The sequence below is a fragment of the Megascapheus bottae genome, chromosome 2, assembly GCF_031878675.1.
Source record: "Megascapheus bottae isolate mThoBot1 chromosome 2, mThoBot2.hap1, whole genome shotgun sequence".
Taxonomy (NCBI): domain Eukaryota; kingdom Metazoa; phylum Chordata; class Mammalia; order Rodentia; family Geomyidae; genus Megascapheus; species Megascapheus bottae.
This window is the reverse complement of record NC_143510.1, coordinates 86,270,647-86,285,402: the sequence shown is the minus strand read 5'-3', so window position 1 is coordinate 86,285,402 and position 14,756 is coordinate 86,270,647. Positions and strand designations below refer to the sequence as shown.

The following is a 14,756-nucleotide window of genomic DNA, read 5'->3' as shown; positions in this document are numbered from 1 at the left end:
GGAAGAATTTGCTGGGCGCACTGGGGAAAACACGCGTAACCACGAGACTGGTGGGGGGCCAGGTGTCACGAGGTGGGTCAGCTTAGGTCTTTGCCAGCTCGTCCTGGCTGCAGAGGCCCTGATGGTCTTTGTGAGGAAAGATCAAGCGGAATAAAGGGGAGAGAGGAGACAGAGACCCCCCCCCCCACCCCAACAGATCAGACTTTAACCATCGCCATCGAGGGGCCCGGAGCAGAGGAGCTCACAGGGAAGGGGCGGTCCGGGGCCTAAAGTAAAGCCACATGAGCAAGTTTCAGTTGTAAAATCAGGCAGTACTGCAGACGGTCTCACCAGAGGTAATGTGCACTTTTAGAAAAGGGGGTAGGTTTTTCGAGAGAATGGGTGTCACTGGGCCAGGAGGACAAGAGTGGATTATGAGACCAATGCAGATTCCCATCCGCCATCCTTTTCAGAAGGGTGGGTGGGGAGGGGGGTTTCTGTAACAAAGATGTGTGATTGGATCAATTCTGTCTGCTCCGAGGCCCTCACCTTAGCCACCCGGGAATCCTGGACAAAGACAGGTACAGAATGGGCAGAGAGCTGACAAGCTTTTCTCTTGTTTTTAGTTAATCTGTGGGCCCAACCAAGGAGACTGTGCTTTTAGGTAAAGGCTGTTTTTTCAAGGGCCTGTTATATTGTTTCTTAATAGGTTTGTTGGCTCTTTATTAAAGCAAAAAGCATCTGTTGTGTCACAGATCTGTTCTGTAGGTAAGGATTTGGGATGCTGGGCTGGATCTCAGGGGTCTTCTGCAGTTTCATATATAGCCAGGACCTCAGTCCTCTGAAGACTACCAGAAGATTGGCTTCCAAGGTGGCATATTCATATAATTAATACCAAGAAGCCACTGGTTTTCACTGTGTTGTGGTATCTCCATAATATGGCAAGCAGCTATCTTCCCTCAGAGCAATGATCAGTCTCCAGGACAGTCCCGCCACTGTTATTAGTATTATGTTTTTATAGCTGATCTCGCCATACTAAAAGGTTGATCTGGCACCAATCAAACATGGCAGAAACAATGTATGGTGGCTTCTAAGGCCACATCCTTTTAGTGTGGAGAGATCAGCTATTAAAAAACATAAATACTAATAACAGCAGTGGGGACTATCCTGGAGACTGAGCACCATAGAGTCCACTTAAGAGACAAATTATTAACCCAAGGGTCATCCCTGAAGAATGTTATTGCTAAGAGATGAGTAAAGTTTCTTCCAGTAGATGGCAGCATTTACCCATGTCTTGGCCTTTATTCCTCAAACATATTGCCTACTTTGTGATTGAATGCTGGAGACTTAAAGACCAAAAAGGCATGTTCCTACTTGTGCATAGTTTATAGTTGAATAAATCAACTCTTGTCGTTGTAGAAGTCAAAAGCATGTCATTGATGACTGAGGTAAGGCTAGCTCTGGCAACTGGGGAACTGTGCCAAGTGGATCCTCATCTAGTGAGAAATTCAGGGTGGAAGAAGGGTGGCAGGACCACAGTGAGTCCATGCATCCAGAAAGAAAGGCAGTGTGGGTAAGTCCAAGATAAAGAGCCTTGGGATAAGGAAATGATTAGGAACATGCATAAGAGAAGCCACTACTAAGTTGCTTTTGGTTTTTGTTTTGTTTTGCCAGTCCTGGGCTTGAACTCAGGACCTGAGCACTGTCCTTGGGCTTTCTCAAGGCTAAAGCTCTACCACTTGAGCTACAATACTACTTCCATTTCTATGTATGTGGTACGGAAGAATCGAACCTGGGTCTTCGTGTATGCTAGGCCAAACTCCCAGCCCACCACTATTAACTTGTAAACAGAGTTGTCTACTGTCACGAGTTTTTCTCTTCCACGGAGGCTGGGTCTTCAAGAATAAAGCTCTAAACCATGATGAAACCCTAGCCTCATCAGGAAACTACCATGAACAGAATTTCTGCTAAAGGAAATTGCTCTAACCACTACCACTGAGGAATGGCTGCCACTACATCAGCTACTCTCAAGTGCCATGTTTTCTTTTGGGTTTTTTTTCCCCAGCTTCCTCCAAAATGCTACAGTTTTCCTTAACAATCTGTTTTGTATTCAAAGGCTTATAGGAGAGCATTAGACTAAGAGATTTCTAGTCTCTTTTATAGCCAAGACTCCAGGTGTAAGAACCAGTCTAAGCTGAACTCCTTCCTTTGAGACAGACAGGACTTATGAATTTTTCCCAATCATAGAAGACTATTTAAAATATGATAGGAAGTTATGAATCAAACAGATACTGGACCCATGCTAAGACTGAAAATATGAATATATCTCTGGTAAGAGTATGGTGAGTCAGGGCCAGGGGTTTGGCCTACTGGTAGAGAGCTTGCCTAGCATGCACGAAGACCAGGGTTCAATACCTCAGAACCACATACATAGAAAAGCCAAAGTAGTGCTACATGGAATGACAGGAAATGGGGCACTGCATTGGACAGGAGAGAGATACAGAGGAGACCACAAGAAATGACTATTTGGAAGCTCACTTTGGATACTGCTTCTGTTGCTCTAACAGAGATCTAACATATCTATATCCAATAGTATCAACTTACAGGTATTGATTATATTTTTACAATATAATCCAATGCTGATTTTTGTTCTTGTTCAACTCTAGCCATTGGACAATCTTTTCATTGGCTCCTATATCCATTTGACAATGCTGAGGATTTTGGCTCATTTGTTTTGCTGTAAATTTTTTTTTTTAGCTTTTTCTTTCTGGAACTATTTTCTGGGCACTAGATACATGCTGGGACATTTTTGTTTTTTAGACTTCCCAGGTGACAGAGCAAAGATGTATACTGTTTCTGAATTGGGATATCTGTATAAATAATAATCCACATACTAAGCTCAGCATGCCCTATGCTTAGCAGTCCAACACAAATCCATTACTGTGTGAGTCATAGACTCCTCCCTTGCTTATCTGTAACCTCCCAATACAGCAATGAGAATCCTAGTTCCAATTACCCGCCATCCATTTACTTAAGTCATTCCAGTGCATATGTATAGTGACTTTAGAATTACTAGTCCATAGCCCTATGAGAAACAACACTATCAAGTAGGGCACACTGCTTATGTATAGTTCCTCTGGCCTTTAGTCCTTCAACCTCCATTCATTCTCATATTTACTCAGTTTGGGACCGTAGTCCCCTATATCCTACAGTTGAGTTGTTTCAAACATTTGTAACCTGGGATAGAGCCAGGTGACAGGGTGATTCTTCCAGAAGGTAGGATTACTCATGTAAAGAAAAATACACCATTCCTAACCAGAGAAGGCCTCCTGGAATTAAACTAGTAACTTGAAAATGTAAACCAGTGTTCCTCACATAGATTTAGTTCACTGCAGCCATATAGGTAACTGTGCAACAGCATCCTTTTCTCTCCGTGACTGTCTGTATATGCTGAACTGTGGGTTGTCCTTTGGTAACTTTCCTAAAACGTCAGCATAGCGTAACGGTTAAGAGGGAGAACTCCTGAAAGTGTAACACCCATGTCCTGAATGCTAGCTGTCAGGCCTAAGCTGAGGCAAGTGTGTTCACCTGGTGGAAGGGGGATTATATCCATCCTCCACGGGGTCTCAGCAGAGATTTCAAAGTTAACAGCATTGGGGCCCAAAGCAGGATAAATGCTTAATGAATGTTAGCTCCCCTTTTTATCTCTGCCACTTTGCAGGGTTCTCTTAACCAAATTTCATCCACACACATGTTGGGAGGCAGTGAGGGGACCAGAGTTGAGTGTGCCTTACACTGTCCCATGTGCTTCTCACCCTATCCCATATCCACATAATCCTGTCTCCTCTTATTTTGCCTCCCCTAAAAATAGCACAATCCGACTTCCAAGTTCAAAAGAGAAAGTCTGATATGCAGATAGATGGCTTTATATTGAGACAGTCAGAACTGTAGGCAATGTCGAGTGAACATGACATTCTTACCAGGAGGACTGAACTTCCAGATTGGCTCCAAACCAACCTAGTTTTAGTACTGAAAGTCCTACACCTTGAGAAAACCAAAATTGTCACACTATCTTACCAGGAAATTGTAGATTACGAAAAATAATAAGTTTATGCCATCAGATCCTGGGCATCTGGTTGACTAGCTGGATATGCTCATTGTAGGCACATTCTTGTAAACCAACCACTCAGGAGGTAGGGGATCAAGAGTTCAAGAGATACTTTCAAAAGACAGAGGGGGGGGGAAGAGAGGGAAGGAGGGAGGGAGGAAGGAGAAATATGAAGGAACAGAGGGAGGGAGGGGGAGAAAAAAGGAGGAAGGGAAGGGAAAAGGGAACCTTGGCTAAAACCAAATTGGTATGCATATAGTCTTGAAAAATCTAAAGCTATTAAGTGACATAATAGTAGATGAATGCATACAACTTATGTGGAAGAAATGTAAGAACCAAAAGTCATTAGTAACCTGAAAAGGAGAGAACACTCCAAGATGCTACCTGTGGTCCTCTTCTTGATGATAAAAATGCTAGCTACATTACCCTAGTTGTTTCTCAATTTTATGCTTTTAGAGGAAATCTGATATTCATCAGAAAATCCAAAAGATTTTCAAACCATGCAATAGTGGAGCTGTGACCTGGAGAGAAACTGGCTTTAGATCCCAGAAAGGACCATTCTCCACCTCTTCCAAGGCTATACTTTTTTGTGTGTGTAGTAGCCTTTTGGGCTAATAATCCAGCCCATGCATGCTAGACACAGTCTCTACACCTTAATGACATCCTCCCCCCAGCCAATTGAGTGCATCAGAAGTCGTGTGTGTGTGTGTGTGTGTGTGTGTGTGTGTGTGTGTGTGTGTGTGTTTTGCAAAGAGGTGTATTGCACAGGTGGTATTGTCTGTTCATCTGGGTAGAGATGAAGTGTTCATTCATGCCATTGGGTAATTGCAGTGAAGCAATTATACATCACATTTTGAAACAGTCATAAAAAAATACATCCACTGGGATGACTCAAGACTTAATTACCTTGGTGCTTTAGCAGCTGAGTTCAAGGCGCAGGGTGGAGAACGCACGGGCTTCAAAGGCGGAGGGCAGAGAAGGAGCTCCGGAGCTTTAGACAGTTCCTGTGCTTGAGGTAAGAATTATGAACAAACTTTAGGTCTCTACCACACACGGACTTCAGAAATCTCTGACTAGAGACATTGCAGATTTGGTAGGACACCTTAAATTATCAACTGTCAAGTACTCTGAGTTGTTACTGCATCTGCCTCGATCATTTGTGTCCTTCTTGACTGTCTGGAACCTTCCTAAACAAGAGGTTTAGTAAGACTTAACAGCTTTAAGAAAGAGAAAAAAGCCAGTTGGGTATATGGATTCAATTTTGCATCATGGAGCAGTAAGAGGGTAGTTTAAGGGTCTGTATTTATTTTTGCCTTTCCAGCACTGTAACAAAAATACTTATGCCAATCACCATAATCAGAAAAGAAATAGGAATCTAGCATGTGGCAGGAAATTTTATCTTGTGTCTCAGTTGGCATGGTTAGGACTGAGGAGCTATTCTGATCTGTACTTTAGAGTCAGGTCTTAACTAGTATCAGTGACCTAGAAACCTACCAGACCAAAACTACCCTCCCACTTGCCTGAATGGTTGAACTTGTCAGTGTTAACCTTGACAGGAATTTTCAATGTTAGCCTTTTTAGAAATTTTCAGAGTCTTTTGGAGATCTTGCTATAAAATAAGATAGAGCCTGGCACCAGTGGTTTACACCTGTAATCCTACCTACTCGTGAGTCTGAGATCTGAGGTTCGTGATTTGAAGTCAGTGGGGACAGGAAAGTTTGTAAGACTCTTATCTCCAATTGTCCATCAGAAAGATAGAAGTGGAGCTGTGGTTCCAATGATAGTGCTAGCTTTAAGTAAAAAAGAAGAAAAGAAATCTCATGGTCAGGCCCTGAGTTCAAGCCCCAGTATCAGCACAAAAGATAAAATCAGATATCGGGGCTGGGTTCAATCCCTTGAAATGGTCTCTATTCCTGTCAATCTTACATGTGTCTATATAGTTGTTTTGTCTTAACCAATATGTTTGGATGGGCTTATCATTGTAGAATTCTTTAAACCTGTTGAAGTCAAATTTTTCAATGTGTGTCTGTGTTGAAAACTACAGTGACCACCCATCCCTCCCTCATCCATGTCCCCAGGCCTATCAAGCCCATGCCAGTGGGCAGCAATGACAGGCCCAGTTGTGAGGCTCAGGAAATTCCAGAATTATACTTCTGGCTTCTTATTCTCAGCAGGTGGATGGTGAATGGCTCAGTGGCCATTATTCTCTGAATAGTATTCTGAGTTGACAAGGAAATACAATGAATGTGATGCTTTTCCTCTTAAAAGCAATTGCTAAGAAGCCAGAAAACAGAGAACTTGCTAGGAGGCTTTTAAGTCACTTTTGATCCCTTGTTTTAATAGGCAACTCTCCCTGCCCTACTTGTCAGCCAAATTACTTAACCTTTTAAAAGAGTCACCTCCTTGCTTGACAAGCTTCTCCTCCCCTGCCCATAAATTTTCATCCTCACCAAACAATTCAACTAAAAGTTATGCACAATCCATCTCTTTCTATCCCAGCACTTTCATTCACTCATAAAATGTCTAGAGGAAAACCATGTTTTTCTCTCTGTGATTTAGGGGCCCTGGGTTACCATCAAAGTATACCAGTTCAGAAACTTCTATAACCAAGGAGTGGAGAACAGGTTTTACTACTGGAAGGGAATTTAAACTTTATTGGTGCCCAAGAAAAGACACTTGGATTCTTGAAAACTTACAGATACCTGTTGTGTGTGTGTGTGTGTCCATATAGAAGATTTTTGTTTCAAATTTCCAGATGAAAATGAAGAAAACTAGTCTTTACTAAGTCATTTGATGGAAATAAAATGCATTAACTCTAGAATTAGGGAAGCAGAAGACGAGATTGTATTCCCAGCTGCCTGTGGAATCTTGAATGAGTCATTCAGACTTTATAAGTCTGTCTATGTGTCTAAAATAGGGATGAGGTAATAGTAACATCTACCTTGAAAATTGTGTAACTTAAAAAAAAGAAAAGTATTGTTTTCCACTGTGAACTTGGATAAATAGATGATGATGTACTGAGTTGATGGTTTGATTTATTCATTTTTTAATTTATTTTTGTTATTATTTTAAATAGTTGTACAAAAAACGTTAAATTCCAAGTCAGATGAAGACCATGCATCTTGGTCAGTGCTATGCCTTCCATCTTTCTCTTCCATGAGTTTTCATTTTTGTCCCAACCTTCTTGTGTTTGTATGTGTACCCTAATGCCCTTTTTAACTTTATCACTTAAATCTGGTATTCTACCACTTGAGCCACTCTACTACCAAATTTTTGCTGGTCAGTTGGAAAGAGGAGTCTCGCAGATTTTTCTGTCCCCACTGTCTTTAAGCCAGGATCCTCAGATTATAGGTATTAGCTACCAGTGCCCAGCTATCCCAGCTTTTTCTAGAACCTTTCTTATTTAACCAGAGTTTTGTAAGCCACTCAACATTTACCCAAGTTCTCTTCCTTAATTTTCATAAAGGCCAGTGAGCATAGACTTTTCAGTCAAACATTCTTACCCTTTTTTTCCCACTGCCATGAAAATGGTTTGTTCTCTGACAAAACGCCCTCCTAAACTTACAATTCATTGCCTCCATATTAATGTAACCATGCACCAGAACAGCCTCACTATTCTAATGTGGACACACAATATACTGGTTGATTAAACAGCTACTAAATCCAAGCCCTGGTATCCCTGCTTCTGTATCCCATCCATTTGGGCCCAACCTTTCCAGAATCCCTTGACTCAAGGAAAGCCTAGCACAGCAGAAGCCATCAGACCTGCCTCCATCCAGAGAATAGGATGCTGTTAGTATCTCCCTGACTCCCAGAATGTTAAGGATTTCACACTTCCTGGCCCCATTCTTCACATCTCTTCCAGTTCAGATCACTCTTCATTGCATGGCCAGAGAACTTCCTATGCTACCAAATCTTCCTCACTGGCTCTCACAGCCACAGCATTTCCTGTGGTGTTTATTACACTCTGACCATCTTCTGGCCTCCATCCTCATCATTGCTGGCCAGGACTCTTCTTAGATTGCTCTGTAGAATCCAAACCAATCCTACAGTGAGGAGCCATCACACTGGATGCACACAGCCAAGCCAAAGTAGAACACTGAAATGCCTCAATATCTAATAGTAAAGAGCCTCTGCTCTTCATACCCCTTCCACTAGTGTCCCATTACTCTGACCACTCCTGAGAGACTTGCTCTCTTCTCCTCTGACCCACCCTCCTGGACTCTGCTCCAGGACTACAGCCAACACGTGTAGTGATGGGGGCCTGTGCTCTATTAGTGTGTGAGTGATGTGTCGATTGCGAGGAACTAACACATCATGTAGAGTAAGATAAGATCAATTCCTTGTTTTATTAATTTATCAGCTCATGCCACTAAGTAAACTTACCGGTTACCCACTGTATCCCAGGTCCAGAGTCTTCAAACCAGATGAGGTCTCTGCTTTCTTGTGTACACTCTGGTAGGGGAGGCAGATGGTCTACAAGGAAATGTGTATGTGTGTGTGTGTGTGTGTGTGTGTGTGTGTGTGTGTGTGTGTGTGTGGTGTACATTTGTGAACAAATGAGGTTTTGATCAAAGATAAGTGATATTAGCTCAGGGAAGAGAGAAACTGATTCAGAAAGAACATTATGGTTAAAATAAACCTTTGGTCTATTTTTGTTCCCTGGAGAGAGGGAAGCAGCAAAAGCAATGTCTTCGGATGGAACACTTGGATGTATTTAGGGATCAGGAATGGCAAATGCACAGAGATGGCTCCTGGGAGATTAGGTGAATGGTGCAAGTGGATTGACAAGTGAGAAAGCTTACCTAGATTCAAAGATAGACTACTGTCAAGACCCAAATTCTAATGCACAGGGAAAATACCACAAGCACGCTCATTAATGTGAGCACAGGCCTTCTATTGGTAGTTTGTACACTAAGCAAAATGCCTTTGATACCCAAGCCTCCTACAGTAGTGTGCTGGATTCCTACAATTCTTTCTCTAGGTCTACTTTATACAAATAGGCTGGCATCTGTCCAGAAGGAACCCTTTTCCATTTCACTATAGCAAGGCCCACAAAAGATGAACAACAGCCTTGCCAGATACTTCATTCCCTAATCAGACCACTCTGTCCTTTCCTTCCAGATCCTATGGACGCCCCTTTACCTGTATTCCATCTCCATCTTCCCACCTTGCTTTGAAGCCCCAAATCATCCTGATCAACCCCATGCCTATGATTTCATCCTATCACCTACTCTTCTGTGTCCTCTCTTCCTTCGTCCAGGTTGATCCTATTCCCCACTCTCTCTTCTCGTCCTTGCCCGATGACCTCACCACAGCCCTCCTCCCGCAGAAACACCTGTATCTTACAACTTCCGCTTCCTAGACAACCTCCACAAGGTCACCTTGATGTGACCTTGTGTGCTGAATCAGTGGTATTTCTCAACAATGGGTCTTTCACATGAGTGAATGTACTGGTGATTGCTCACCCAGGTTGTCAACTTCCCAAAGCAGGAAGAAGTCATGACAATGTATTACTCACTTGACTGTCATTAAAAGAAATCTTCATCCCTGCTTTTTGGGGGGTTTTTTTGTGTTTTTTTTTTGCCAGTCCTGGGCTTGAGCTCAGGGCCTGAGCACTGTCCTTGGACTTTCTCAAGGCTAGAGCTCTACCACTTGAGCCTCAGCACCACTTCCAGCTTTTCTTTCTATGTATGTGGTGCCGAGGAATCGAACCTAGGTCTTCGTGCATGCTAGGCAAGCACTCTACCACTAGGCCAAACTCCTGGCCTCCATCCCTGTTTCTATGGGCATCTTTGATTCATCCAAGAAGAAAAGGGGGTGGTGTTTCTTCATGGGGTAACATTAATTTAACAAGAACACATTGATTATTTATATATGACAAGTTTGTGTGTGTGTGTGTGGTCACTGTTCAAGGCCCTGAAGTCTTTCCGTACAAAAACAGAAAATCACAATAGGGGAAACAAATTATTAACTATATATCATGCTAGAAGATAAGTGCTTTGAAAAAAGTAAGTCAAGGAGAGAAAAATGGAGATCTTTTGAAAAAAATAAGAAAAAGAACGTGGAGATCTTCAGAGACATGGAGAAAAGGTCCTTGTGTTATACTATGTTGTGTTGTATATTATAGCTGTGGGTTGTGTATTCACATACTCATTTCCTAACCTGTGGGAAACAAGAGGTCAGGGACCAACATGTACATCACAGCCTCAGCAACCCCATATTACACGTATCTAATACAGAGTCACTAAGCAGAAGAAGCAATGGGTCAGTGGGTAAATGGATACATGAATGGATGAAGGTGGCCCTGGAAGTAAGCAATGAAAATGAGAAAGACTAGAAATCAAGGATGGAGTTATCTAATGAATAAGACAAGATTAACAAAGGAGCCATCTGTGTTGGTCTATTGCAGATGAGAATAAAGAAGATTCCAGTGTTCTGGGGCTGTTTCCTCCTGTGGAATCTCTACATCTTATCCTCTCATGCCATTTACCCAGGAATCAAGGCAAGAATTACCCAGCAGGCACTGAACTATGGTGAGTTGGAGGCTTTCAGCGTCCAAGTAGTTTATGATGCAAACTAGAAACTTGTGACTTGGACTTTCTCATGAATGCAATAAACTCTTCATGGTTAGTCCCTTATACAGAAGTGACTACAATGACTGAAAATGAGAGTTGCCCAATAAAATTTCTACCAGAGTTAACTTAGTAGTAAGCATATCTAAACACAGCCACAGAATCTCTGTCTATATCTGTCTCTCACATACGCTATCTCTCTCTTTTTCCACGCACATAAACAATAAACATTACAGAGTGCTAAATGACAATGTACCGGAGGAAAGGAATTTAGAGTAAAAGCACTTTAAAGCTCCCAAGTTCAAAAGAATGTGAAATCCTCTAACAATTACTTGCAAATTTTAGTGTGGATAGTGGTTTGATTTTATATAGATGGTGAATTTTTCTTAAGGGAAGCTTCATGCTGCTTATGAGATGTACAAATGTGTCTGAGACTCCGGAAGACTGAGAACCACTACAAACCAAGAATGGTGCTGTCTTTCTGTAATCCCAGCTACTGAAGTGGTAGAGACAGGAGGACACAGTGAAAGATCAACTTACGCAAAAATAAAAAGCCAGGGAGAGCCTAAATCAAAACTGAGCATGACCAGGTGCTGGTGGTCTAGCTATCTAGGCCTAGACTCCCCTGAGATTCTTCTCGAGGGTAGTGCTATGCCATGAGCCACAGTGCTTCTGGCTTTTTCTGAGTAGTTCATTAGAGATAAGATTCTCACAGACTTTCCTAGCTTGAAATAAGATCCTCAGATCTCAGCCACCTAACCTCAGGACCAACACAAGGGAAAACATCTAAATGTGGGTTTTCATGCTTGTAATCCAAGCCATTTGGAAGACACTAGCAGGAGGATTTTGAGTTCAAGGCCAGCTGTAACAAGGCTAACAGCAAAAAACAAAATACAAACGAAAGGGCTTGGGGACATGTCTCAGGGGATAGAGCACTTGCCTAGAATGTGCAAAGCCCTGAGTTTGTGGGATGGCTTCTTGCTTTTCCTCAGTAGCTCATGGGGGGTAGGAAATTGTCAACTGACCCATCTTGTACGATCATGTGTGAAGTAATGAGATCACATATGTGTGTATCCACATATGTCACTTGTCACTATGCTGACATGCTTATGTGGGTTGTAATATATGTCAGAGATAGATACATTCTAACAGTATTAACCTTAGTCTTAGTCTAGGAGCATAGCTTAAATAGTAGAACACTTGCCTAGCAAGTACTAAGCCTTAGTTCAATACACAGTACCTTGGGAGGGGAGGGGGTATGTCTTATACTATTTTAAGTGTGGGGGATTTTTCCCCTAGCCCTCTAGAGCAAAGCACTTAAAAGGACAATCTGAAGTCCATGAGTGTGGATGTCAGTTCTGTCCTTATCCTTAGTATAGGTCCTTTGGAAAGTAGCATTTCACCTTGAAAAAGTAATGACAAATATGGTACCTCATGCCCATGCCAGTAGCTCATGCCTATAATCCAGGGAGGAGGAGGAAGAAGAGGAGGAAGAGGAGGAAGAGGAGGAGGAGGAGGAGGGAAAGGAAAGAAAAAAGAGAGAAAAAGAAAAAAGAAAGGAGAAGAAAGAAAAATCAAGGAAAAGAAAAGAAAAAGGGAAATGAAGAAAAAGAAAAGAGAGAGCTGGTTACAGTGGCTCACGCCTATAATCCTAGTTACTCAGGAGGCTGAGATCTGAGGATCAAGGTTCAAAGCCAGCCCAGGCACAAAAGGACTGGAGACTCTTATCTCCAATTAACCTCTAGAAAAAACTGCAAGAGGGGCTTGCCTCAAGGGTGAGGCAGTAGCCTTGAGCTGAAGAGCTCAGGGACAGCGCCCAGGCCGAGTTTAAGCCCCATGACCCACAAAAAGAGATAGAGAGAGGGCAGGGGAAAGAGAGAGAAGAAAGAAGCTGATGGGCTGATGTGATGGGTTATTCCCACAATGAATATCAACCTTTTTTGTGTTGGGGAGAGGGAGGTCCTGGGTCTTGAACTCTGAGTCTGGGTGCTGTCCCTGAATTTCTTTTGTTCAAGGCTAGCACTCTATCACTTGAGCCAGAGCACCACTTCTGGCTTTTTTAAGTAGTTGATTAAATATATAGGTGTCTCACAGAGTTTCCTGGCCAGGCTGACTTTGAACCCTGAACCTCAACCTCCTGAGTAGCTAGGATAACAAGCATGAACTACCACTGGTGCCTGGCTGAATACCTACCTTTTAATAGCAGTCTTGGAGAATCTAGTTGGAAATGTGGATTCACACCCTGACCATTGAAAAAGAAGGCACGAGTCCCCACATGAGCCACTCAGTTTTCCATTGCGAGTTCAGGCGGTTCAACATTCTTTATAAGGTCCACAGACCTAAGGTCAAAAAGACAAGTTAGTACGTGAATTAATGTACCTTTTATCTGGCAAATATAATGTAACCCTTCTATTGATTACAATAAAAAATATTTTAAAAAAAAGACAAGTTAAAGAAATTTGGCAAGATGAAGACAGGGGAACTTCCCAGACATGGCAGTAAGACAAAGATTCTGGAGTCACATTAGCACATTAGCTCTTTGGTTTGGCTGAGCCTTAACCCCTGTGGGCAGACAGCCCTCATACAGACAATATTCGCAAAGAGCACAGTGGCATCCCTACAGTGATCACAGGCTGTGGGCCTGGGTACACAATGAACATTTCTCACGATTTTAGCCACCCTGAGGACCAATATTTCTACAGGCAAAGCAGGGACAGTCATTTCTCCGTTGTAGGGACACTGTATTCTTGCCTAAGAGTCTGTCAGTCTCAACCATTTGTATTTGTAGGATTAAATGATTCCGTCTCATCGTCTTTGTTATTAGCCACAGACACAACCTTGTCTCCTTTACAGGTGTTGAAGTTGGGATGAAGGTGCTTGAGCAAATGATTAAGGAAAAGAACATTCCAGATATCACAGGTTCTGAGTCACTTGAATTTCTAAAGATTGATTATGTGAATTACAATTTTTCAAAGTAAGTAAAAGAAAAGAGCTTTTCTGTCTCACGCAACAAACTCGGGCTCTGTGAAAGTGGTTCACACCTGTAATGTTAACTACCTGGAAGGCAGAGAATGGGAGGATCATGATTAGAGGCCAGCCTAGATACAAAAGTTCATGAGAGGTCCCCTACTTCTCAACCCATAGATGTGTGGTGTTGTGCACCTGTCACCCCAGCTTCACTGGGAAGCCTAAAATATGTATATCACAGTCCACTCATCGAAGGAAGTGAGATCCTAACTCAAAAATAAAACAGGACTGAGGCATGGCTCAGGTGTAAAGCCTCTGCCTAAAAAATGTGGGGCCTAAAATTCAGAATAAAAAAGCAAAACCACTGAATAATTTTTATGTTAGCTGTATTTTGATATTCTAATATGTAATGCATATTGGCTTTAAGGAAGATATTTTGACTGTATTTTAATTGATAAATAGTAGAATGATGTTTACTTTGGAGGTCATTTCGATAAATATTATTTTGTATGATCAGATGTACATTAGTATTGTTTCTTGTGTTCCTCCCCTAAGAGTATCCATCTTTGGTCTCACTGTATGTGAATGCCTAGAGTCCTATACAATTTATCATGTCCAGTTGTATTTTAGATCTGCCTTCTGCATAGGAGAGAAAAATATGAGCTTAACATGGTTTGTTCTAGGTCCATCCATTTCCCTGAAAATTACATAGAATTTTACACAGCTATTAGAAAAATGCTAACAGCTCTGTAAAATTCCACATCTTTCATGGGAAGGGGTATCAATGTTCAAGAAGTAATGTATCCACTACCTGTAACCCCTCTATACATCACCCCAACAATAAATCTTTTTAATTTCACATTTTTGATCCACTCATCTATTTGTAGGGCATCTGGGTGATTTCCATTCCTTGGCTATTGTGCACCAATGACCATGGATGCACAAGTGTCTTTACTGTATCCTCCCTTGTGACATTCTGGGTAGATGCCTGGGAAAAATGATGATTTACTGCTCTCTTAGCATTTCCTGCAGCAGTTATTTTTTTAAAAATCCAACTGGCTAGGCCAGGAGCCAGTGGCTTATACTGGTAGTCCTGATGACTCAAGAGGCTGAGATCTGAGAGTTGA

The 14,756-nt window shown here is 42.0% G+C and overlaps 1 protein-coding gene across 1 annotated transcript in view; it reads left to right on the top strand.

Annotated features, from left to right (window-relative positions):
* Positions 1-113: 113 nt before the first annotated feature.
* Bpifc (BPI fold containing family C) overlaps positions 114-14,756 on the top strand; it is a 34,933-nt gene continuing 20,290 nt past the window's right edge. Inside the window, exons 1-3 of the mRNA XM_090357847.1 lie at positions 114-335; positions 10,500-10,623; positions 13,516-13,636. Of these exons, the coding sequence (XP_090213973.1) occupies positions 10,500-10,623; positions 13,516-13,636 (245 nt within the window). The 5' untranslated portion in view covers positions 114-335. The remainder of the gene's footprint in view (positions 336-10,499; positions 10,624-13,515; positions 13,637-14,756) is intronic.